The sequence below is a fragment of the Bos taurus genome, chromosome Y (assembly GCF_002263795.3).
Source record: "Bos taurus isolate L1 Dominette 01449 registration number 42190680 breed Hereford chromosome Y, ARS-UCD2.0, whole genome shotgun sequence".
NCBI classification, from domain to species: Eukaryota; Metazoa; Chordata; class Mammalia; order Artiodactyla; family Bovidae; genus Bos; species Bos taurus.
This window is the reverse complement of record NC_082638.1, coordinates 829682-854929: the sequence shown is the minus strand read 5'-3', so window position 1 is coordinate 854929 and position 25248 is coordinate 829682. Positions and strand designations below refer to the sequence as shown.

The 25248-nt window shown below is 56.6% G+C and overlaps 2 protein-coding genes across 2 annotated transcripts; one reads left to right on the top strand and one right to left on the bottom strand.

Moving 5' to 3' along the window:
* Positions 1-5587: 5587 nt before the first annotated feature.
* Positions 5588-16365, bottom strand: AKAP17A (A-kinase anchoring protein 17A). The gene is made up of 5 exons (XM_024990316.2): positions 16211-16365; positions 13204-13981; positions 12420-12568; positions 9170-9410; positions 5588-7549 (listed from the first exon to the last, which is right to left on the bottom strand). Exons 2-5 carry the CDS (start codon positions 13963-13965, stop codon positions 6596-6598), a joined length of 2106 nt encoding a protein of 701 aa, XP_024846084.1. The 5' UTR covers positions 13966-13981; positions 16211-16365; the 3' UTR covers positions 5588-6595.
* LOC112445918 (uncharacterized) lies at positions 14559-23738 on the top strand. The gene is made up of 6 exons (XM_059884001.1): positions 14559-14565; positions 14833-14904; positions 15487-15552; positions 15717-15829; positions 15909-16482; positions 23710-23738. Exons 1-6 carry the CDS (start codon positions 14559-14561, stop codon positions 23736-23738), a joined length of 861 nt encoding a protein of 286 aa, XP_059739984.1.
* The last annotated feature ends 1510 nt before the right edge of the window (positions 23739-25248 follow it).

The window sequence follows — 25248 nt, the reverse complement described above, 5'->3', positions numbered from 1 at the left end:
GGGACTGGTGGACGTGAGGAAGATGGTATCGTCTGAGCCTGGGATCGGGGGGACGTGCGGGGAGCCTGGGGGCAGGAGGGCGGGGGCCATGCCACCCTCATCTTTTGCACTTGGCCCAAGAGGGCGGGGCTGCCCGATGTCTGGGGATTACAAGAAGACTCTTGGGAGTCCCCTGGACTGCAAGGAGATCCAACCAGTCCATCCTAAAGGAAATCAGTCCTGAATATTCACTGGAAGGACTGATGCTGAAGCTGAAACTCCAATCCTTTGACCACCTGATGCGAAGAGCTGACTCACTGGAAAAGACTCTGATACTGGGAATGATTGAAGGCAGGAGGAGAAGGGGACAACAGAGGATGAGATGGTTGGATGGCATCACCGACTCAATGGACATGAGTTTGAGTAAACTCTGGGAGTTGGTGATGAACAGGGAGGCCTAGCGTGCTGCAGTCTGAGCTGGACTGAAACGTTGACAAAGCCCAAAGCGCCCAGGAAATCCTTGTAACCGAGCAGGACCCTAAGGTGCCTTTGCAGGAAGAGACCCCATCCCCCGCGCCCTCCGATTCACTTCCTCCCTAAAGTTCACGGCTAACCTTTTCTGATGCACTCGTCCGGAATTGTTTTGCAGATGCTGAAATCACCACCAGGTGGCTGAAATTAACCACCCGAGGAGCAAGGAGCCCTAGAAGACTGGCGCCTGAGGACTGATGGCTGAGAACCTTCCACCCCTGCTCCACCCCCACCCCCATGACCCCAGCTGTGACATTTTCTCACTGTGAATCGAGCAGCCCTGCACCAGCTGATCACAGACGTTCCCCGATGGCCCCTCGGGCACCACGTGGCCTTCTAAAGAAGTTTGACTGAAAGCCTTCGGGGGGAGTTTGCCTTTTTTGAGCACCCGCCCACACCTGTCCAGCCCCCGTCCAGCACCTGCTGTAATAAAGCTGCCCTCTCCTTCACCACCACCCACGGTCAGGAGGTTGGCTTTAACTCTGTGCAGTTTTGTCCAGTCATTACACCAAGTGATCCTCCCAGGGAAAGGAGAAATCAAAAGTAGAAGCCAAAACACCCTCTTCTTAGGTTTTTATTCAAGGAAAATGGTCAATATTGCATTAAAATGTTGCGAGTCCCTGGGACAGCAAGACCAAACCGGTCAATCCTAAAGGACATCAACCCTGAATACTCACTGGAAGGACTGATGCTGAAGCTGCAGCTCCAATACTCTGGCTGCCTGATTCGAAGAGCTGACTCATTGGAAAAGACCCTGATGCTGGGAAAGATTGAGGGCAGGAGGAGAAGGGGACAACAGAGGATGAGATGGCTGGATGGCACCACCGACTCGATGGACATGAGTTTGAGCGAGCTCTGGGAGTTGGTGATGGACAGGGAGGCCTGGCGTGCTGCAATCCATGGGGTTGCAGAGTCAGACACGACTGAGCAACTGAGCAACAAAAATGCACATAACGTAAAACTGTGTTAAGTGAGCTCGCAAGGTCTGAGGCCTTTCACAGTGCTGTGGAGACATCACGCCTATCACATCACATTCCCAACCCCACCAAGGAGACCCCGTCCCCATTAAAAGTCACTCCTCAGCCTCTTCCTCCCATCCCTGGCACCACAAGCCCACTTGCTGTCTCTGTGGATCTGCCTGTTGTGGGTGTTTTCGATCAATGGAGTCACACACCGAGCGTCCTTCTGTCTGCCTCGCTCACTGAGCATCGTGTGCTCAGGGCCCACCCACATTGCAGCCTGTCAGAGCTTCGCTCCTTTTCAAGGCTGCGTCATATTCCACTGTGTGCGTGGAACCCATGCTGTTTATCCATTTGTCAAACCACCCACTATCCATCTATCCACCTATCCATCAACCCAGCCATCCATCCATTTATCCACCCACCCACCCACCCATCCATCCATCCACCCATGCACCTGGGTGGTTTCCATACTCATGGCCGTTGTAAATGGTGCTGTTATGAAATTACCGTAGAAAGTCTTTCTCGGAAAACTCTTTTCACATCTTTCGGGTGTATTCGTAGGAGTGGGGCAAGTAGATCCCACAGAACTTCTACGTTTGACCGTTTAAGCCTTAGTCGCTTAGTCGTGTCTGACTCTGCCACCCCCATGGACTGCAGTGTGTCCATGGAATTCTCCGGGCAACACTACGGGAGTGGATTGCCATTTCCTTCTCCGCGTTTCACTTTAAGAAACGGCTGAAGTGCTTCCCACAGCAGCTGCCCTACTTTACCTTCCCACCAGCAGCGCACAAGGAGCCAATCTCTCCACACCCCTGCCAGCGCCTTTTCCCCTTGTATTGCCGTCAGCGAGGACAGTGGTGAGTACTATTGCTGTCCTCGTGTTTTCTCTTTGAAGGGAGTAACACTTTTCATTTCTAGTCTGGAGACGGCACGGTGGGATGATTTAGCTTGCTGCCCTAAAGCAAGAGGGGACGTGGTTGGATGGTCTTAGACATCACGTGGTGTCGGGTACTGCGGCTCGCGTGGTGTCCCACAGCAGGTGAGGGGGCCCTAGAAATAAGAGAACCCTCCTCAGGGTCCCGGAGGCTGCATGTCCAAGACCCTGGCGGGGGCACAGTGTCTGCTGAGTGCTCCTGCTGGCTCTGAGGGTGTCTTCTCGCTGTGTGCCCCGTGGTGGGAGGGACGAGGGAGCTCCCTGGGGAGTCCAGGAGTCTTTAATGAAGACGTGCACGGGGGCTCGACCTGCATCACCTGTCACCTCCCAAACGTCCCCCAGCCCCCGACACCATTACCCTGGGTGGGGTTCCCAGGACCCACGGTTGGTACCCAAGTTCTCCAATGTTAAAGTCCCATAGTTCGTCTCCTGCATCTGTGGTTCTCTGTCACCAGATTCAACCAAGCTCAGCTGGTAAACACCGTTCTCAGCCGAGGCTGGTGGAGTCTGTGGACGTCGGACCAGCACACAGAGGTCCGACTGCAGGAAGGAAAAGTGGTTCTCTGCGGGAGCGCTCGGTCGTGTCCCATGCTCTGTGACCGCACGGGCTGTAGCTCACAGGCGCCTCTGTCTGTGGGATTCTCCAGGCAAGAATACTGGAGTGGGCTGCCATTTCCTCCTCCAGGGACTCTTCCCGACCCAGGAATAGAAGCTGAATCTCCCGGGGCTACTGCATTGCAGGCGGACTCTTTACCACTGAGTCACCGGGGAAGTTACTGGTTATCTGAGGAGGCAGTACAAATAGCTCAGCAAAGAAGAGAAGTGAAAGGCAAGGGAGAAAGGAAAAGATATACCCAACTGAATGCAGAGTTCCAGAGAACAGCAAGGAGAGAAAAGAAAGCCTTCTTAAATGAACAATGCAAAGAAATAGAGGGAAACAACAGAATGGCAAAGACTAGACATTTCTTCAAAAAAACTGGTGCTATCAAGGGAACATTTCATGCAAGGATGAGCATGAAAAAGCACAGAAATGGTAAAGACTGAAGAGAAGCACAAGAGATGAAGCAGAGTGGCAAGAATACACAGAAGAACTGTACAAAAAAAGATCTTAATGACCCGGATAACCACGACGATGTGGTCGCTCACCTAGAGCCAGACAACAAGGAATGCGAAACCAAGTGGGCCTTAGGAAGCATCACCAGAAACAAAGCTAGCGGAGGTGATGGAATTCCAGTTGAGCTATTTCAAATCCTGAAAGATGATACTGTGAAAGTGCTGCACTCAATATGCCAACCAATCTGGAAAACTCAGCAGTGGCCACAGGACTGGAAAAGGTCAGTTTTCATTCCAATCCCAAAGAAGGACAATGCTAAAGAACGCTCAAACTACCACACAATTTTACTCATTTGACGTGCTAGTAAGAATTATGCTGAAAATCCTTCAAACCAGGCTTCAGCAGTAACTGAACTGAGAACTTCCAGATGCTCAAGCTGGGTTTAGAAAGGGCAGAGGAACCAGAGATCAAATGGCCAAAAATCGCTGGATTACAGAAAAAGCCAGGGAATTCCAGAAAAACATCGACCTCTATTTCACTGACTACGCCAAAGCCTTTGACTGTGTGGATCATAACCAACAGTGCAAAATTCTTCGAGAGATGGGAATACCAGACCACCTGACCTGCCTCTTGAGAAATCTGTATGCAGGTCAGGAAGCAACAGTTAGAACTGGACATGGAACAGACTGGTTCCAAATAGGAAAAGGAGTCCGTCAAGGCTGTATATTGTCACCCTGCTTATTTAACTTCTATGCAAAGTACATCATGAGAAACGCTGGGCTGGAGCAAGCACAGGCCGGAATCAAGATTGCCAGGAGAAATATCAGTGACTTCAGATATGCAGATGACACCACCCTTATGGCAGAAAGTGAAGAACTAAAGAGCCTCTTGATGAAGGTGAAAGAGGAGAGTGAAAAAGTTGGCCTAAAGCTCAACATTCAGAAAACTAAGATCAGGGCATCCAGTCCCATCACTTCATGGCAAATAGATGGGGAAACAGTGGAAGCAGTAACAGATTTTACTCTCTGGGCTCCCTAATCACACTGGATGGTGACTGCAGCCAGAAATTAAAAGACGCTCCTTGGAAGAAAAGCTCCGACAAACCTAGACAGCATCTTAAAAAGCAGAGACATCACTTTGCCGATAAAAGGCCCATATACTGAAAGCTATGGTTTCTCCAGTAGTCATATACAGGTGTGACGCTGGACCATAGAGAAAGCTGAGCGCCAGAGAAGTGACGCTTTCAAACTCTCGTGTTGCAGAAGACTCTTGAGAGTCCCCTGCACTTCGAGGAGATCCAACCAGTCCATTCTAAAGGAAATCCGTCCTGAATATTCATTGCAAGGACTGGTGCTGAAGATGAAGCTCCAATACTTGGGCAACCTGATTCAAAGAGCTAACTCATTGGAAAAGACACTGATGCTGGGCAAGATTGAGGGCAGGAAGAGAAGGGGACGACAGAGGATGAGATGGTTGGATGGTGTCACGGATCAATGGACAGGAGTTTGAGCAAATCCTGGGAGACGGTGAGCGTGCTGCAGTCCACGGGGCGGCAAAGAGATGGACACGAATTAGTGACTCACACAAGTGCCCCTCTCTCAGAACCAGGGTCCCTGCGAGGGCACCAACACCTACCCACTACCTCAAGTTTAGAAACAACCACTGTCTTTCCATCACTTTTTCAAAATAGCGCTGTAGCTTTAAAAAAAACTGCTCTTGTAAACTTGCTAAAGGGGTAACTCAGACAGTAAAGAATCTCCCAGCCGATGCAGGAGACCAGGGTTCAATCCCTGGGTCAGGAAGATTCCCTGAAGGAGGAAATGGCAACCCACTCCAGGATTCTTGCCTGGAGAATCCCCCAGACAGACAAGCCTGGAGGGCTACAGTCCACAGGGTCACAAAGAATTGGACACGACTGAGTGACCAACGCTTTCACTTGCAAACAAACCAAACACCTCTGAGGACCATGCTCTCCAGGGAGTTATGTTAGGATAGTAATGGCATGTGAAGTGAACATTTACAAATGACCAAGTGATTTTAAACACACTAGATTATGCTCAGCTAGTGACAGCCTAAAGACCTTGAAAACAAAACAAAAACTCCCCACGTAAGCATGGGAAACATGAGTTCATTGGAAAAAAAGATTTTATTTTACCATAAAAATGCAAACTGGAATAAACACCATCTCTCCTAAGGTGGACGTTACAGCTATTTTTAAGTATTTCCAAGCTTCCCTTGGAGAAGCTGACAATTATAAAATTTAACAAGTTTGCAGCCTTAAATCTGAAACGTTCCAAGTAAAAATAATTTAGCAAAACGGCTTCTTAAAAAAACCACAGAGGCTAACCTTGACTAGAAACCAAAGCTAATTTTAAACCAGCCTGCTTTTTTGTTTTATGCTGAATGACTTGAGTTTGTAAAAAGTGAATGTCTGGGACCCCTGTGTACCACCTGACGCTCTTCTGTTGTATGCTGAATGACTTGAATTCGTACAAAGTGAATGTTTGGGACTCTTCTGTATCCCGTCTGCACCAGCCCACGCCCGTAAAGAGTTTCCGTGTTTCGGAGCACGCAGCTTCCTTCCGGTGACAATCGCGTCAACAGCCACTTGCCTTTAGCATCCCACCCAAACTTCATTCCCGACAGGTTAACCCTACAGAAAAGGGGAAAAACAAAACAAAAAACGGGAGAAACAAAAAACAAACCAAAGACCTCCAGCGAGACGCTTCCTGTTCTTAATGCCCGGTGGGGCCGCGGCTGCCGGACTGGAAGCCGGTACGTCCCCGTCACTGCGGCCTGGCTCTGCTCCTGTGAGGTCAGGACACGGTGTCTCCTTGCGGTGGCCCGATGCCGCGCAGCTGGTCTGGCTGCGCCCGGCGGGGTCTCCGATGCTCAAGGCTCGCAGCCCCCTGAGCTTCTCCTGATCCAGGGAGGACCGGCGACATTAAAGCGACTGGATCAACAGTTTGATGGGAAACCGAAGCTCGTGATCACGAGCCCGACGCACTAGGGCTGCCGCCTGGAGGATACTCTGGAGGAAAAGCCTGGGGCCCTGCGCTCCTCGCCGGGACGCTCCCCGGGCGCCCGTGGCACGGCCGGTCTCCGGGAAGGCGGCCCCGGGGCGCGCGGCCTGCATTACCTATTCCAGGCGCTGCGGTGGCGGCCGGCGGAGCCTGAGCGCGGCCTGTCGTCGCCCCGCCGATGGCGGCTGCGCTTCCGGCTGGAGCTAGCCCTGCGGTCCCGCTCGCGGCCACGGCTCTGGCTCTTCTCCCGCCGGCTGCGCCGCTCTCGGCTGCGGCTGCGGGACTTGCGGGAGCGGCCGCGCTCCTCGGGGCTAGCACTGCGGCCTTGGCGCGAGCGCTTGCGGTGCGCCCGCCGCTCCCTGCGCGGCCTGCCGTCCTCCCGGCTGCCTGCCCGCCGCCGCGGCACGCTGCGCTCCCGCTTGTGCCTGCGCTCGCCATCGCCGCCCTCGTCCCGGCCCGCCCCGCCGCCGGCCCGGCCGCCGCCCCCGCTGGGCTCCCGGTTGCACTTGTCTTGCTCGGAGCGCGCGTCCTTCCGGGGCGCACTCGGCTCGCAGGCGGCGGGCGCGGCCTTGGGCTGCTGGGTGTTGTCCGGGATGCAGGCCAGCACGGCGGGGCACCTCTTCTCCGAGTGGCCGGCGTCCGGGCCTCGAGGGTCCTGCCCCTCCTTGCCCGGGGCCGCCTCCTCCTGGGCAGCAGCGGGAGCAGCGGCGGCACTCCCGTTCAGGTTCTGGGGGGCGGCCGGCCGCACCGCGGGCTCCCGGTCCCGGGGCGCGGCGCCGGCCGAGGCCGACACGGTGTGCAGGATGTCCAACACCGGCCGGAGCAGGTCGGCGGGGGAGGCGGGGCCCGACTCGGCAGCGGTGGCACGCGGCTCGTCCGCCTTCTTGCTGAGCAGCAGGCTGAGCAGACGCGCGCGCAGCTCACGCTCCCGACGCTGCAGGCCCAGCGCGCGCTCCTTCTCCTCCTCCACACGCCGCAGCTCGGCCTCCTGCAGCCGCCGCCGCTCCTCCAGCTGCTGCAGCCGCAGGCTCTCCTCCTTGTGCTCGTGCTCGTGCAGCTTGGCGGCCTGCGGGACAGAGCGGGGCGGCGGGGCATGAGCCGGGCTCTCAGCGCGGGTGGGCGCTCCAAGGACAGCCCGGCTGGAGCGCGGCCCGCTGGGTCCAACCACACCGGGAGTCCTGCGACCGGCAGCTGGGGGTTAAGTCCGGCCAAGCTCCTGGGCACAACCCTGGGGAGGGGCGCCTATCGGGGTCCGGGCCCCTCCGGGTGGCACACTCGGAGGCCATGATCACCAGCCAGGAGGCTGCCTGGCAAAGCTCCTGGGCACAACCTTGGCGGGGGTGGCGGGGAGCGGCGCCTCTCAAGGCAGCCCAGGCCCCTCCAAATGGCATGCTCGCAGACCACGATCGTCAGCCAGGAGCAAGCCCGGCCGATTCCCAGCACAGCCCTCCTGAAAGGCCCCTCTCGGGCGGACCAGGCCTCTCCGGGTGGCACGCTCGGAAGCCACGATCGTCAGCCAGGAGCAAGCCCGGCAAACCTCCTCGGCACAGCCCTGGGTGGGGGGGCGCCTCGAGGGCGGCCCGGGCCCTCCGGTGCACGCTCCCTGCCACGTGGGCCCCAGATTACTGTGCGGACAGTTGACATCCCGCGTGGGTGTGGGAGGCGTGGAGGCCTGGCCTGCTCGGGGTCTTCAACGTTCACCACGCAATAAGAACACAGCTCTCGGCGCGCACGCTGCTCTCCTTTCCGCAGACTGGTCACAACTGTAACCAGATGGCAGGTGAGGGTCGCCCCGCGCCTGCCTGGGCTCTACGCGCGCCACCCACACAGGGCAGCAGGGACCCTCCAGCTTCACGGCCGTGGGGGCAGGAGGACAGCCCGGCTCCGAGGACTGACATGGGGACCGCGCCTCGTCTGGAGCCCGCCCTGTCCTCCCGGGCGGTCGGGGACGCCTGGCCTGAAGGACACCGGTGCCATGGGCTCGGCGGGAGCGCGTAGAGAGTCGTGGGGCCAGGCGGGGGCCCTTCCATCGCTGGGGAAGCCCGGCCACCCCGCGGCTGCGGCGCCGGGCCTCGGAGGCCTGGTTGCGGGGACGCAGACCCACAGCGCTGCCATTTCTTCGGGGTACAGCCCGGGCCTGGGGCAACACAGGGCGCTGCAACCGCGGTCCCCCGCGACAAACGCCATCCCTGGGCTAGAACCGGGCGCCAGGGAGAAGCGGCACGTCCGTGAAGGCCAGGCCTCCCAAGGGCCGATCCTCCCTGAACAGCCAGGCATCCCTATGGGCTGGCAGGCCATGTGGGCGGGGCATCCCCCAGGGTAGGGCATCCCTATAGGCTGGCAGGCCCTGTGGGCGGAGCTTCCCAGGGGCGGAGCATACCCGTGGGCAGGTCATCCATGGGGATGGGACATCCCTATAGGCTGGCAGGCCCTGTGAGGGGGCATGGCCCAGCGTAGGGCATCCCTATAGGCTGGCAGGCCATGTGGGCAGGGCCTCCCCGAGGGTACGGCATCCCAAGGGCCGATCCTCCCTCTGTACCAGGCATCCCCGAGCGTGGGCCACCCCGCAATGGGTGGAGCGCCCATGGATGTGGGTCATCCCTAGAGGCTGGCAGTCCCTGTGGGCGCGTCACTCCCTGTGGGCGGAGCTTCCCGAGGGCGGGGCGTCCCCCTGGGCGGGCGGTACCTTGGCGCGGCTCAGCAGCTCGGCCACCAGCCGGATAGACTGCAGGTTGCGCTGTGCCAGCAGCAGCTTGCGCTCCTCCAGCCGGATCCTCTCCTGCAGCTTGCGCTGCTCCTCCGCCTGCAGCTTCTCCAGCTTCTTCTGGCTGCGCCGCAGCTCGCGGTCCCGCTGCTTCTGCTCGCGCCTCCGCAGCTTTTCCTCGCGCTTCCGCTCGCGCTCCTGTTCCTCCAGCTCCTTCTGCTTCCTGGGCGGGCGGGTGGGACATGACGGCTCCGTGAGGGCCATGGGGCCCGGGTTGGTGATCGCAGCACTTGGCTCCTTAGCGCTCTGTCCGCACAGACATCTCAGCCACGGCCGAGGACCCCAGGAGCGAGGCGCGCACAGGGCGAGGCTTTCCCATGTTTCCAGGGAGAGCCTGGCTAAACCCAACCCCAGCCCAGACAACTGAACAAGGCTGATGGTGGGAAGCGGAGTTTTTCACCAGATCCAGCTGCTCCTGTAGGGACCACAGCAGACGAACCAGGACGGGCCTCAGCAGCACAGGGAGGAGGCCCTCCACCACGGGCACCACACAGGCACAGCCCGAGCGCTGGACAGGCCCTGCTCCCAACGCCGGAGAGACCCCTGCCCTGGGCTTTCCCACCCCGAGCCCCCAGCCCCGGAGCTGGAGGGGAGCAGGCATGCACCCGGTGACAGGAAGGTTCCAGAAGCACCCAGCTACTGGAAGCCCCCGAGAGCACACAGCATGACGTTTCATGGGGACTTGCAGAAAAGGCACACGCTCAGTGACACACAGCCAATCTGCTTGCTCTGGGGAGGGGGTGTCCCCCAACGGGGGGCCCCACATAACGCATCCCTGGGGGAAACCCCGTGAGGTCACCGCGTAGATAGCACCTGGAGACAGTGGCGGTCCCGTAAGCACCCGCACAGCGCCGGCCAGCTCAGACCCAACGGCACCCTGTCCTCATCCAGAAACCAGGACCCCCACACGACTGGGAGGGATCCAGACCTCCAGGGGCAGGAAGACCAATGAGCGTGTCCTCATGGAACACTCGCACCCCTCAGTCTTAACCTTCAGGCCAGGGGCAGGGCGGGCACAGCAGAGACGCAAGGCCGCCCTGGACAGCATGTGGCACGGGGACGCCAGGGCCAGGAAGGATACTGTGCAGAAGAGCCGGCATCACTCCCAGGGTGCCAGGTCAGCAGAGAAGCAGCTGGACAAGGAGGCCGGAGGACCCAAGCTCCAGCTGCAGAGGCGGCCACGCAGGGAGGCAAGGCGGCTCGCGAGAACGCTGGCGTCCAGGAGGCCACACGCCAGAAGGTCTCCCTCGGCAGGGATCAGTGAGGGGCTGCCGCTCAGACTGCTAGTCAGGGGCCCTGAGTGCCCAGAGCCCTCAGCTGTCCAGCTAAGGGCCCGTGACCAGGAACAGGACTGCTGCAGGCCACGCTGTACCTCATTAGCAGCAAAGGACCAACTCGCTCGCCTCTGACGAAGGACAAGACGCCCAGGCTCCCGGGCTGGCCCGCAGGCTAACAGTGAGGCCAACTGGGCTTGGACACACAGCCCTGCACACCCGAGGGCCTCCTGGGCACCCACGGGCCCACGTTTCATGCCAGGCCAGCCATGCCCAACCTCCTCAGCCCTGTCAGAGGTACCGCCCCGCCGGCTGTGAGCTGGTCTCCCCCCACGACACCCCTTGCCGCCTGAGCTCAAAGGCCACCCTCAGGGCGGTTTCCCCACATTAACGTGAAGGTGGAGAAAAGTGCCTGTCCCGAAACCGTAGAGAGGTCGTGGGGTAAGCTCTGTGACGCCCCAGAGAGGCCGTGGGGTAAGCTCTGTGACGCCCTAGAGGCTGTGGGGTAAGCTCTGTGACGCCCTAGAGAGGCCGTGGGGTAAGCTCTGTGACGCCCTAGAGGCCGTGGGGTAAGCTCTGTGATGCCCTAGAGAGGCCGTGGGGTAAGCTCTGTGACGCCCCAGAAAGGCCGTGGGGTAAGCTCTGTGACGCCCAGCTCAGGGACTTCGGACAAGGTCGATTGTGGAAGAGAGAGGACGGGCCCTGCCTGGGACCAGGACCCGTGGTGCGCATGCCGCCGGAGCTCCCTGGTTCAGCCTGTGGCCGGCATACCGACTCTAGGGCCTCGTCCAGTGTGAGATCCAAACTGCTCCCCGCTTGTGGCCGCCACCTGAGGCCCGCCACGAGGCCAGGACACCCCGCCCTCTCCGGGCATCTGTCCTCTCTGCAGCCACGGCCTCACTCCGGGGCTCCCGACCCCCTACCCGTGTCCACATCCTGGCCGGCTGCCTGCACAGAGGCCGGCACCATCCCCAGCACCTGCGGCTCTGGAAATGGGTTCCGGGGCAGACCGGGGAAGCGCTGACCCCAGAGACAGGCCCAAATCCGCGTTAGTGACCATCGGAACCAAACGGGAACCACATAGGAGCCCCAAGGCCGGAGCGACACGCAAGTCAGGTCAGCCCAGACACACACACACAGGCTGGTGAGGAATGAACCCCAGACCACACACGCCTGAGACTCAACACTGCAAAACACACAAGAGAAACCTTGCCCATCGCGCACACGGACAAGTGCGGGGAAGAAACACCCAAGCACAGGAGGCACGAGGGAGCACCAGGACTGCTGCCCCCTTCCCAGAATGCAGCTCGTCCACAGGCCAGCTTGCCTGCGGGGCTCACAGGGCGCCAGGCTGAGTCCCTTCCGTCCTGCCCCACCCTGTGGCACCACGCACTGCAGCCCGCCAGGCTCCCCTGTCCACGGGACCCTCCAGGCCAGCACACTGGAGTGGACTGCCCTTTCCTTCTCCAGGGGATCTTCCCCGCCCAGGATGGAACCCACGTAAGCCCACTGCACTGGCAGGCAGGCGGGTTCTCCACTAGCGCGGAACGTAAAAGCGGGAGACAAAGGTCCTGACCCGAGAGGCCTGTTACTTTACAGGACTTCTAAATATCTCTTGTTGGGAAAAGCCGACAATACCCTCACTTGCCTACTTCACTTTAAGGCAGCCTCAGCCTGAATGCCAAAAGCCTGTAAGATGGACAAAAATTCTGTGCCCCCGTCAGCAGGTGGTGCACGGCGCCCCGGGAGGCTCAGCGGGAAGGCAGAGCGGGAACCGGCGGTGCCCTGGGGCTGGGCCGCAGGCCGCGCACTCCCGCGGCGTCCCCCCCCCCCCCCCCCCCCGGACAGGCGCGCACGCGCACAGGCCCGCGGAGCCCGGCCGGCCCGGCAGCACGCACCTCTCCTCAGCCCTCTGCCGCTCCTCCGCCTCCTTCTCCCGCCGTTTCTGCTCCTCCCGCTGCTGCTCCAGCTCCTGAAGCTTCTGTCTCTCAAGCTGCCGCTTCTTGATGGAGGCGTCGCTCAGGTGTTTGGTGGAATCGAAAGACACCTTCGGAGGCAGGGCAGGGTTAGAACGAGCTCGCACTGTCCTGCACATGCAGACGGCCCTGCGCTCAGCAGGCGGCCTGCCTCAGACTCACCGCAGAGAGCGGGCTCCCCTAACGCCCTTGACCGGGAGGACCTCGGGACTAGAGGGCAGGGCTCGAAATGAGCGCTCGGGACCCCAGCCCTTCCAGGACGGCCCCTTCCGCCGGAAATACGAGCGCGCATAGAGGCCAGCCCTGCCTGCCCCGGCGCCCGCGAGAGCGTGGCTCCTTCCCCCCTCCTGCGGTGGGGCGCCCCCCACTCCCTGTGGCCAGCTGCCTTCACCACCCAGCGCCCGGGCCAGCGTCCGCGGCAATGCTGGGCAGCGCCCCTCATTTCAGCGGGGGCTGCGAGAGCGCTCCACTGCCCCCACGCTTCCTGAGACACAGACTCTGCGCCCGCAGCGTGGGGGCCCCAGGCAGCCCTCCCGTGCCCGAGGCCCTGGGGCGCAGCCCGCCGCCCGCCCCGGGCCCCCCATCCCCTCCACTCCCCGCCCCAGGCAGCCCTCCCGTGCCCGAGGCCCTGGGGCGCAGCCCGCCCCGCCCCCCATCCCCCACTCCCCACCTTGCTGTCCCCCGCCCCCCATCCCCCACTCCCCACCTTGATGTTGCAGGCCACAGCCTTGCCGTCCTCGCCCTTGAACATGAGCTTCATGCCGCGCAGCGCGCTCATGGCCTGGATGAAGCCGGCGTACTCGCGGTACTGCACGTAGGCCTCAAAGTTGAGGTGGCCGCCGAAGCTGAACGTGTGGAAGTTGCGGCCCGTCATCTCCTCGCGGTAAGGGTCCAGCATGGGGATGTCCACGTTGCGGATCTCCCCAAAGCGCTCGAACACGCGCACCAGCACCTCCTCGCTCGGCTTCTCCGAGCCCGACTCCTTCAGCGAGAACCACTTGCACGGCAGCCCCTCCAGGTGGATGGTGTCCGGCCGCTCGCCCGGCAGCGTCTCGTTCATGTCCTTGGCGTCGCGGAAGAAGGAGTCCCAGTCGTGGCGCGTGGGGAAGTCGACCTTGAACTCTGCGGCGCGCACCTTGAGGATGTCGGAGAAGCCGCTCAGCTTGATGGTCTTGCCGTCCAGGCAGGCCAGGAAGGACTTGACGAGGCTCTTGTTCTCCACCTCGCCCTCGAAGCGGATGAAGTCCATGGTGCTCTTGGAGATGCGCAGCGTCGAGAACTGGTGGTGCTGCACCATGCCCTTGAGCCGCTCCATCACCTCCCAGTTGGAGATGGACTTGCCCGGCTGTTTCAGCTGCGGCAGTGCCACGCTGATGGTCATCTTCGTGATGGGCTTCAGGTACAGGCCGTACGGCGGGCACAGCTCCACCGCCTCAGACGTGTCGTGCACGATGGTGGCCGCGGCCATAGCCGGGACCTTGGGCCTGAAACACAAGACGCGCACGCCGCGTTTTCATGGCCGGCCCGGTGTCCCACCCCCAGGCTGGCCAGCACGCGGCCCGGGGCAGGGGGGCCCGTCTGCCCTCTGCTTGCCCGACACACTGGTCGCTACGTCAGGGAAGGCCCCTCAGCCCCTCAAGGTTAGTTGCTCAGTCGTGTCAGACTCTCTGGACCCGGTGGACTGCAGCCCGCCAGGCTCCTCTGCCCGTGAAATTCTCCAGGCAAGAATACTGGAGTGGGTTGCCCTTCCCTTCTCCAGGAAGGGGTCTTTCCCACCCACGGATCGAACCCAGGGTGTCCTGCATTGCAGGCAGGTGCTTTACTGTCTGAACCACCAAGGAAGCCCCAGCCCCTGACATATGGGCCCTTTTAATCAGATTACACAAATACAGGGGGAAAAAAGATGGGTTTGCAAAACTTTTAGGAACACTTGCCTGCCCCAAGCCTCCATGGGCACTGAGCTGCCCCCAATACCCAGACACAGCTCCAGCAGGGCTGGGATGGCGGGAGCCCAGATGAGCAGGGTCCCTGCCCTCGGGGTGTGGGGGACAGGCCACCTCCATGGAGGGTGCAGAGATGCCTCACCGGGGAAGGGACAACCCACACAAACACCTGGGAAGGTCTGTGCAGGAGGAAGCCCGCAGAAACAGGAAGGAACTTTCAGGCTGAGAGAACGGCTAAGGACCGTTGACTTCAGTATCTCTACCGAGGGCAGAAGCACCTTCTCTGTGTCCAGATAAAACTATCAGAGCCGCAGGGCCTCTCGGAAGCCACGGACGGGGAGCTGACTGTGCTCTCCTCCCCCTCAACCAGCTTCTCCCTACCGGTCGGACAGGTGCCTACTTCCGCAAAGCAGGGCCAGACCTGACCCATGGACAGCACACAGTAATGGAGGTGGCCTTGGGCTGTGCGCCCGCCCACCAGATGGCTCTGAAAGCTTCCGAGGGGCCTGGGTTCAATCCCGGGGGCGGGAAGATTCCCTGGAGGAGGGCATGGCAACCCACTCCAGTCTTCTTGCCTAGAGAATGCCACGGACAGAGGAGCCTGGTGGGCTACAGTCCACGGGGTCACAAAGAGTCACGACTGAGCAATTAAGCACACACACACACCCAGACCCCAGAGAAGCTGCAGGGACTGGGGTGGAGGGATCCCAGCTGGAGAAAGAGTCACCTGGCCCGGGTCTGGGGCAGTAATGAGGGGGCTCAGCCTGGGCTGAGTGGCGACAGCCCCCCTCCACCTGCAGAAAACCCCAAAGACCTCAGAGAGGCCTGGAGTCAGAGACTCCAGAAGCCCACTGCCTACTAGGAACCCTGGAGATTCCCATCTTCCCTGGTCGCCCAGCTGCCCCTGCACCCTGGGGACGACCCCCAGCCCCTTCGCTGCACACCCCACCCCCAACACACCCCTGGCAGCCCCTCACGATCCCCATCGCCTCCACCCATCCAAATGCTCACCCTACTGCCCCAACTCCCACCTTCTCTCTCCCCAGCCGCCCCCTATGGCTCCGGTAACCCCCTCCAACCTCCAGTAACCCCTAGCTTCACCCCCAGCCCCGGTACAGCCTGCTTACCTCCGACCCTGGTGGACCCCGATTCGCCTGCACAGCCCTGTCCACTGACCCAACCCCGCAGCTCCCTGGGGACCTCCCCTCCTCTGCTCAATCGCCTTTGTCCCCTCTCCCAAATCCCCCCCAGAAACCCCCCCCTCCCCCGCTCTCAGCACCCCCGGGAGACCCCCGCAGCCCCCGGTTGTCCGTCACCCCCAAGCCCCTCAAAGGCTTTCGACCCCCAAAGCCCACACCCCCAAGTCCCCAGACCCCCACTCCCAAGTCCGCAGGCCCAGGACACCCGCGCCCCGGCCGTCCCGGGAGACCCCCTCAGCCCCCGACCCCCGGTTGTCCGTCACCCCCAGGCCCCTCAAAGGCTTTCGACCCCCAAAGCCCACACCCCCAAGTCCCCAGACCCCCACTCCCAAGTCCGCAGGCCCAGGACACCCCCGCCCCGGCCGTCCCGGGAGACCCCCTCAGCCCCCGGCCCCCGGTTCTCCGTCACCCCCATGCCCCCAGCGCCCAGGCCCCTCAAAGGCTCTCGACCCCTGAAGGCCGCAGGCCCACGAGACCCGCGCCCCGGCCGCCCGCCGCGCGAGGCCGCCCTCCCCGGCCCCCCGACACCCCGGGGTCCCTCGCGCCGGCGGGCGGGGCCCCGTCCACGTACCAGGCCGCCGCCGCCTTGGCCCCAGCTCTCCCGCGGGCCCCCGACGACGCCGGCAGGCCCGGCCTCCCCGCCCGGCGCCGCCGCCGCCACCGCCGTCCGCCGGAGGCGCCCCCGACGCGACCCGCTGCCGCCTCCTCTGCCGCCGCCGCCCGCCCCTGTGACGCATTTCCGCTTCCGCCGCTCGGGCCCGCGGAAGCTGGCCGCGCGGCGGGTCCAGGTTTCTCCTCCTGGCCATGGCCCCGCCCCCCAGAGGCGGGACTTCCGGGGCGGCCGTGGGTGGGGCCGGCCGGCCCGGGCTTTGCGGTGCGCGTGCGCGAGCTCGCCGCGCCCTTCCCCCACCCCGCCCCGCCCCGCCCCGCCCCGCCCCCAACCCTGCTACCTGTTTTCAGGTCCAGGCAGAGGCCTCACCTGGGGCCCCAGCGTGAAGGCACCAGACTCAGGACTCAGGCCAGCTGTGTGGGGTACACTGCTGTTATAGTTATGCGTCGCACATAAGATATAATATCACTTCATTATGAACTATGACAAATGCATATTTATTAATTACTGATTTAATTCCTTAGAAGTATGGATTGCTTGTATGACATTGTTATATTATGCTATAACGTAGCATACATATAATGTAACGGGGCTTCCCTGGTGGCTCCACTGATAGAGAGTCTGCCTGCAATGCCAGACACCTGGGTTCAATCCCTGGGTTGGGAAGATCCCCTGGAGAAGGGCATGAAAACCCACTGCAGTATTCTGGCCTGGAGAATTCCGTGGACTATAGGCATCGCAAAGAGTCAGACACAACTGAGCGACTTTCACTTCCCATAATGTAACTACACACACTTAGGTAATATAGTGCTAGTGTAAATATCTAGTATTTTAATATTGAAAAATTTTACATTTTAACATTTATGTTTCATGTTTAGTTTTAAGGATATCTGAAAATAACACATATTGCATCATTATTATTTTATATTTTTGTCATACATCTATGCATTTTATTATTTTAAATCGCTTAATATATAAAATTTAAATATAAATATATAATATACTTTATGTGTTATATGTGTGTGTGCTCAGTCACTCAGCTGTGTCTGACTCTTTGTGACTCCATAGACTGTAGCGTGCCAAGCTCTTCTGTCCATGGGATTCTTCAGGCAAGAGTACTGGAGTGGGTTGCCATTGTCTTCTCTAGGAGATCTTGTTGACCCAGGGGTGAAACCTGTGTCTCTTGTGTCTCCTGCATTGGCAAGTGGGTTCTTTACCACTATGCCACGTGGGAAACCCATGTTATTTATAACCCATTGCAAAAATAATGAACTTCTGTATAACTTTACCTGTAATATGTATCTTATGCATAATAATACATTTAGGTCTGCTGCTGCTACTGCTGCTAAGTCACTTCAGTCGTGTCCAACTCTGCGACCCCATAGACGGCAGCCCACCACGCTCCCCCGTCCTTGCCTGGATTCTCCAGGCAAGAACACTGGAGTGGGTTGCCATTTCCTTCTCCAATGCATGCAAGTGAAAAGTGAAAGTGAAGTCGCTCAGTTGTGTCCAACTATTAGCGACCCGATGGACTGAAGCCTACCAGGCTCCTCCGTCCATGGGATTTTCCAGGCAAAAGAGTACTGGAGTGGGCTGCCATTGCCTTCTCCGTACATTTAGGTCATTTTATGGTATAAATAAAATGGCTTCCCTCATAACTCAGTTGGTAAAGAATCTGCCTGCAATACAGGAGACCTGGGTTCAATTCCTGGGTCAGAAAGATCCCCTGGAGAAGGAAATGGCAACCCACTGCTCAGTCGTGTCCGGCTCTTTGTGGCCCTTTGGACTGTAGCCCCCACCAGGCTCCTCTGTTCGTGAGATTTTCCAGGCAAAAATATAGCCCTGGGGACCTGTTAAATTTGGAAACTGCCAATAACCAAGCAAAGCGAATTAAGACGTGAGATACTCACTTCTTTGGGACCAGCAAGACTAAGAGACGATTGCAATAATCTGGGAAATAGTCAAAGAAAGTCCTTTTACATTTTTCAGCAAAATATCCCTCCATGGAATGTTCCCCCAGAAACACAGAAACAAAGTTCCCAGGGACCTGTAGCTTTAATCCTCTGTTGAGGAGTGATAAATACCAGGTATGTAAATTTCACTCCCATTGAGCATGACGAGGAACGGGAATAGGATACGCTGTCACTTCCAGGGTGATGTTGCACAGCTGAAGGAATTCTACAATTGAAATTACAGTCGTCTATCATCTATAGAGTCAAGCTAATGAAATGAGAAGTTATTCCAGGTGGCCCTGCCCTAATCAGGTGTCAGGATCCACACCATTTGAAACGGCGGAAACGCAGCCTGGTTGGCTTCGAGGAAGCCAGTTGCCTGGTGGAAAAAAGAAGCCATTTGGCAGGAATTGGCATGTGGCTTCTGAGTGGTGAAGGTATCGATGCTGTCAGTCTAATGAAATGAGAGAGTGTTCTAGGTGGACCTGACCTAATCAGCTGTCGGGGTCAGCGAGCGTTGAAATGATAGAAACACAGCCTGGTTGCCTTCGAGGAAGCAAAGTGGAAAGAGATCATTTGCCAGGGATTGGCAGGTGGCTTCTGGGTGCTGAGGTTCTTAATGTTCCGATACAAGAAACTGAAATTCTTCCAACAATCACTGAGCTTGGAAGAGAGACCCACACCCCCAAGGAGAGACATCCCCCTTCCAGCCCTGGTTATTAGCTTGATCTCAGGCTTTTGAGCCCTTGAGGAGAAGACCCTGTTAGGAATATGTGCTTGGATTCCAACTGAGGGAAACTGGGAGATGACAGATGTCTGTTGTTTAGAAGCTTCTAGGTCTGAAGTCGTTTATTACACAGCCATACATGATGAACACATCCAGAATAAACATATGGACATTAAGTCATCACCAACCACAGAACACACTAAGATCATGGCATCTAGCCCCATCACTTCATGGCAAATAGATGGGGAAAAGTGGAAACACTGACAGGTTTTATTTTCTTGGGCTCCATAATCAGCAGACAGTGATTGCAGCCATGAAATTAAAACACATTTACTCCTCGGAAGAAAAGTTATGACCAACCTAGACAGCATATTAAAAAGCAAACACATCACTTTACAGACAAAGGTCTGTATTCAAAGCTATAGTCACGTATGGTTGTGAAAGTTGAACCGTAAAGAAGGTTGAACACTGAAGAATTGATACGTTCGAACTATCTTGAGAGTTCCTTGGACAGCAAGGAGATCAAACCAATCCATGTTAAAGGAAATCAACCCTGAATATTCATTGGAAGGACTGAAGCTGAAGCTTCAATCCTCTGGCCACCTGATGTGAAGAGTCAAATCATTGGAAAAGACCCTGATGCTGGGAAAGATTGAGGGCAGGAGGAGAATGGGGCAACAGAGGATGCGATGGTTGAATGGCATCACCAACTTCATGAACATGAGTTTGAGCAAGCTTCAGGAGATGGTGAAGGTCAGGGAAGCCTGGCGTGCTGCAGTTCATGGGATCGCAGAGAGTTGGGCACGATTTAGCGACCAAACAACAACCAACCACAGGAAAGTGTGCCTCTCTACCCCATGCAGACAATGGTGTGCGTTCTGTGCTTAAATCTTATCGCTCTATTCATTTCCAAGGGCTGCTGTAAGCTGTTACCCCAAAGAGAACAGAAATGTATACCCTCACTGTTCTGGAGACCAGAAAGTCTGAAACCAACCAAGGCATGGGTGCATTTCGGTTCCTTCCGAGTGCTCCCAGGAAGGATCTGCTCCGGGTCTGTCAGCAGGCTTTCTGCGGTTTGCCGACAATCTCCAGTGTCCCTTTGAAACGAAGCAACAACCTATGGTCCTTGTCTCCCATGCCCTCCGCCTGCCTTCTGTCTGTAAAAAATAAACTTGAACTTCTGCTTTAGCTGAAGCAGAAGTTTAATCAGAGAAGTAAGAACATGGCAGAACCACACCAAATCAGTCAAGCAAGACTAAATTATAACAGTTGACTCATAAAGCATAGTCAAGTACCTTTAGTTCCTCCCGAAGGGCTGTAGTGAAGTTGTAAACAGCAACCCACTCCAGTGTTCTTGCCTGGAAAAATCCCATGGACAGAGGAGCCTGGTGGGCTACAGTCCATGGGGTCACAAAGAGTCGGACTCGACTTAACGACTGAGCACGCACGCGAGAGCTATAGAAGTTCTGAGCCACGTCCTGTGAGCTGCTTTGTAGATACTGACGCCCTCTACCAGGGGGAGAAGTTAACAACTTCATGGCCAGGCTGTAGGCATGACATAAGCTGTCACAGATCTGAGGACTGGCCTCAAAGAATGGGAACAAACCGACCGTGCAATGGAAGATTAATTGTACCTAAAACAGCCAAGATGGTGCTGGTCAGACCACTGATGACCGACCTGAGGATGACTGGCAGAGCTGACTGTGCTGTTTCTACACGTAGCCTCCATCCAACATCTGTCTGCCTACGTATCCATCTGTTCATCCATCTATTCATCTACCCATCTGTCCAAACATCCGTTGACTCATCCATCCACTCATCCAGCAATCCATCCATCCACCTCTCCATCCATCCATCCATCCACTTATCCAACAACGCATCCATTCATCCATCCATCCACTCAATTCATCCATCTATCCATCCATTCACCATCAATTCATCCACCATCCATCATCCATCCATCCATCATCCATGCATCATCCATCCATCCACCCATCCATCTAACCATCCATCCATATATCCATCCATCCATTTACCCATCTATCATCCATCATCCAACATCCATCTATCTATCCATCATCCATCCATCCATCCGTCTATCCATCATCCACCCATCTATCCATCCATCCATCCATCTATCCATCCATCCACCTCACCATCCATCATCCATCCATACATACATCATCCACTCCCCCATCCATGTAACCATCCATCCATCTATCCATCTATTCATCCATCCATTTATGCATCCACCATCCACCATCCACCCACCATCCATCCATCCATCCATTCATCCATCCATCTATCCATCCAGTCATCCACCCATTCATGCATTTATCCAACCATCCATCCATGCATCATCCATCCACCCATACATTCATCCATCCATCCATCATCCATCTATCCACCCATCTATCTATCCATCCATCCGTCCATCTATCCACCCATCCATCTGTCCATCTATCAACCTATGCATCTATCCATCCATCCAATCATTCACTCATGCATCCATCCATCCATCCATTCATCTATCCATCCATTCATCCATCCATCATATCCATCCATCCATCCACCCATCTATCCATCTATCCATCTATCCACCCATCCATCATCCACCCATCCATCCATCTATCCATCCATCCATCTATCCACCCGATCAGTCACTCATGCATCCAGCCATCCATTGGTCTGACTATCCATCCATCCACCTATGCATCTGTGTCCATTCACCTGTCCATGCATCCATCCACCTGGGAATCTGTATGTGCCCTCACTCGCCCACCTCTCTGTCTGCCCATCAGGCCATGCCTCTGTCCATCCACCTCACAGATCCATGACTCTCGAGTCTGTTGTTGTTGTTTCACTCACTAAGTCACGTCCAACTCTTTGCAACCTCGAGGACGGTAGCCCCCCAGGCTTCTCTGTCCGTGGGATTCTCCAGGCAAGAATACTGGAGTGGGTTGCCATGCCCTCCTCCAGGGGATCTTCCTGACCCAGGGATCAAACCTGTGTCTCCTGCTTTGCAGGTGGACTCTTTACCACTGAGTCACCAGGAAATCTAAAGACTTCACTCAGAACCACTCCTTTCCACCAGATGGCGCATACACCTCCTTAATGAACTGGAGAGAGCTCCCTTAGATTGATCCTTTGGTCTGGTTTTGAAGCCAACATGTCTAAAAAATTATCCATCCTTAGCAAAGGCATCAGCCTGGTCATTTCCCATGAATGTTACCCAGTTTATGGAATCCGTCTGTCTTCTGCAACTCAGTATCTTGTTCATTCATGCTCAGTCTATTCGATCATTCTTTATTTAGTCCAGAACTTTTAATGCAATTTCTCGTGCCCTCTGCTGTTCAGTTGAAAGTGGTGTCTGACTCTTTGCGACCCCATGGACTACAGCACACCAGGCCTCCCTGTCCTTTACTGTCTCACAGAGCTTGCTCAAACTCTTGTCCATTGAGTCAGTAATGCCATCCAACCATCTCATCCTCTGTCGTCCCCTTCTCCTCCTGCCTTCAATCTTTCCCAGCATCAGGGTCTTTTCCAATGAGTCGGCTCTTCGCATCAGGTGGCCAAAGGATTGGAGTTTCAGCTTCAGCATCAGTCCTTGCCGTGAATATTCAGGACTGATTTCCTTTAGGATGGACTGGTTTGATCTCCCTGCTGTCCTAGGGCCTCTCAAGAGTCTTCTCCAGCACCACAGTTCGAAAGCATCCATTCTTCAGTGCTCAGCCTCCTTTGTGGCCCAGCTCTCACATCCGTACATGACTACTATGCAGCACAAGAAAAAGTCACCCTGCGAATGGAAGACAGAGCAGACAATCCAGTCTCTGCTCTGCTGGTGCTGCGTGCACAAATTCGTCTGATTCTCCAAAGGAGGTTGGACCAATTCTATTACATGCCATTTTCAACGTGCCTGCATTCTCTTTGAGTCTGCCATCTCGAAGTTGGTAATTCGTCCTATGGAATGATTTCCCCACAGATACACAAAAGCGTATGTGTAAGCTGTATTCCATACGCTTGTGTGGCAGCTCCCCAAGGTGCCGCTAGTGGTAAAGAACGCACCTGTCGAAGCAGGAGATGCAAGTTCAATCCCTGGGTCGGGAAGATCCCCTGCAGGAGGGCAACCCACTCCGGTATTCTTGCCTGGAGAATCCCACGGACAGAGGAGCCTGGCGGGGCTACAGTCCATGCGGTTGCAAAGAGTCAGATGCAAATGGGGTTGCAAAGAGTCAGACACAACTGACAGACCAAGCATGCACGCATCCTCAAAGTTGAAACTCAATCGTAGAGGCAAAAAGAGACCTGTCTTTGATTCAGGTTAACTCTTCATTACACACAAGCAAGAGGCTTCCCTGGTGGCTCAGTTGGAAAAGAATCTGCCTGCCAACCCAGGCAATCCCTGAGTGGGGAAGATCCCCTGGAGGAGGGCATGGCAACCCACTCCAGTACTCTTGCTTGGAAAACCCCATGAACAGAGGAGCCTGGCGGGCTACAGTCCATGGAATCGCAAATAGACAGATGTGACCATATGACTGAGCATGCGCGCGCACACACAGTCCCTGTAGGTGTAAAAGGGTGTGTGAAGTGAAGGCTCTGGCTGCAGGAGACCTGAAACTGTAGACAGCCCTCGGGCACACACAGGATGCCGAGTAAGCTCTTACAGTAACGGCTATGCTGAGTCAGGCTCGGATGTCCTCACCCACCCACGTGCTCACGGGAAGACCTTACGCTGCAGATCTGTGACATCCCCCACTGTTGTCATGACTCGGCGTTCCCAGGTGGCTCCACACCAGGATCGGCAGTGTAGGGTGGGGTGAGGGGGGTGGGTAGCGGCTGCCGGGTCGAAGGAGCCGAGAGGAGGGTGAGGATGGGATGAAGGACTCACAGCTTGATCAGGGGTGTCTGGTTGGATTACGGGGGTAAGAGTGCGCCTGAGGTCCCAGGCTCTGGCCACCGAGTGAGGTCAATGACATGAGCTGAGGGGGAAACCCACAGGGGAAGGGACACTCTGGAGTAGGAAGGAGGCAAGAGGGTCCACTTGGGTTGAGTTAGTTCCGAGACACCTGCAGCTTTAATGGAGCTGTCCCATAATGTAAGGAGTCCAGAGTGAGCCTACATCAGAAAAAGGTCATGATGTAGGAGGAGCTTCCCCAGGACAGGAGAAAAACTGGGCACAATCCATTAGTCCACATGTCTGTCCCTCAATTCATCCATCTGTCCATTGATTCATCCACCAGTTCATTTATCCATCTATCCACCAACTCAGTTATCCATCATCCACCAATTCAGTTATTCATCATCCACCCATCCATCCATCCATCCACCAACTCAGTTATCCATCTATCCACTAGTTCAATTATCCATCCACCCATCCATCCATCCACCAATTCAATTATCCATCCATCCATCCACCAATTCAGTTATCCATATATTCACCAATTCAATTATCCATCATCCCCCCATTCACCCATCCATCCATCCATCCATCCACCAATTTAATTATCCATCATCCACCCATCCACCCCTCCATCCATCCATCCACTAACTCAGTTATCCATCCATCCATCCACCAATTCGATTATCCATCATCCATCCATCCATCCATCCACCCATCCATCCATCTACCAATTCAATTATCCATCATCCACCCACCAATTCAGTTATCCACCCACCCATCCATCCATCCATCCATCAATTCAATTATCCATCCACCCATCCATCCATCCATCCACCAATTCAATTACCCATTCCTAAATTCATCCATCCAACCGCCAGTTCAATTATCCATCCACCCATCCACCAGTTCAATTATCCATCCATCCATTCATGCCAGCATCAATGTGTCACAATATGCATGGAATATTGTTCACCAGGGAAGCTCCCCTGAACCTCAGCATCCAATATTTATTGATACTCAAACACATACTAGCCACGTGTCTGTTCTTTGGTCTCCAGCCCCTCCCAGAAGTTCAGGAAGCTAACATTTGCAGTCTCTGTCTTCCCCTGGAGTTTGGATCTGACATGGTGTGTCCCAGAGTCCCCATCATAAATTGCATTATCAAAGGGTCCAGTTACTAACTCCCCCAAGCAGACAAAGGCACGCCTCTGAGAAGGAGACTCCGGGGCCTGGAGGCAAAGACGGACCTGTCCTTGTTGTTGTCCAGTCGCTCAAACTCATGTCCATCGAGTCGGTGATGCCATCCAACCATCTCATCCTCTGTCATCCCCTTTTCCTCCTGCCCTCAATCTTTCCCAACACCAGGGCCTTTTTCACTGAGTCAGCTCTTTGCATCAGGTGGCCAAAGGATTGGAGCTTT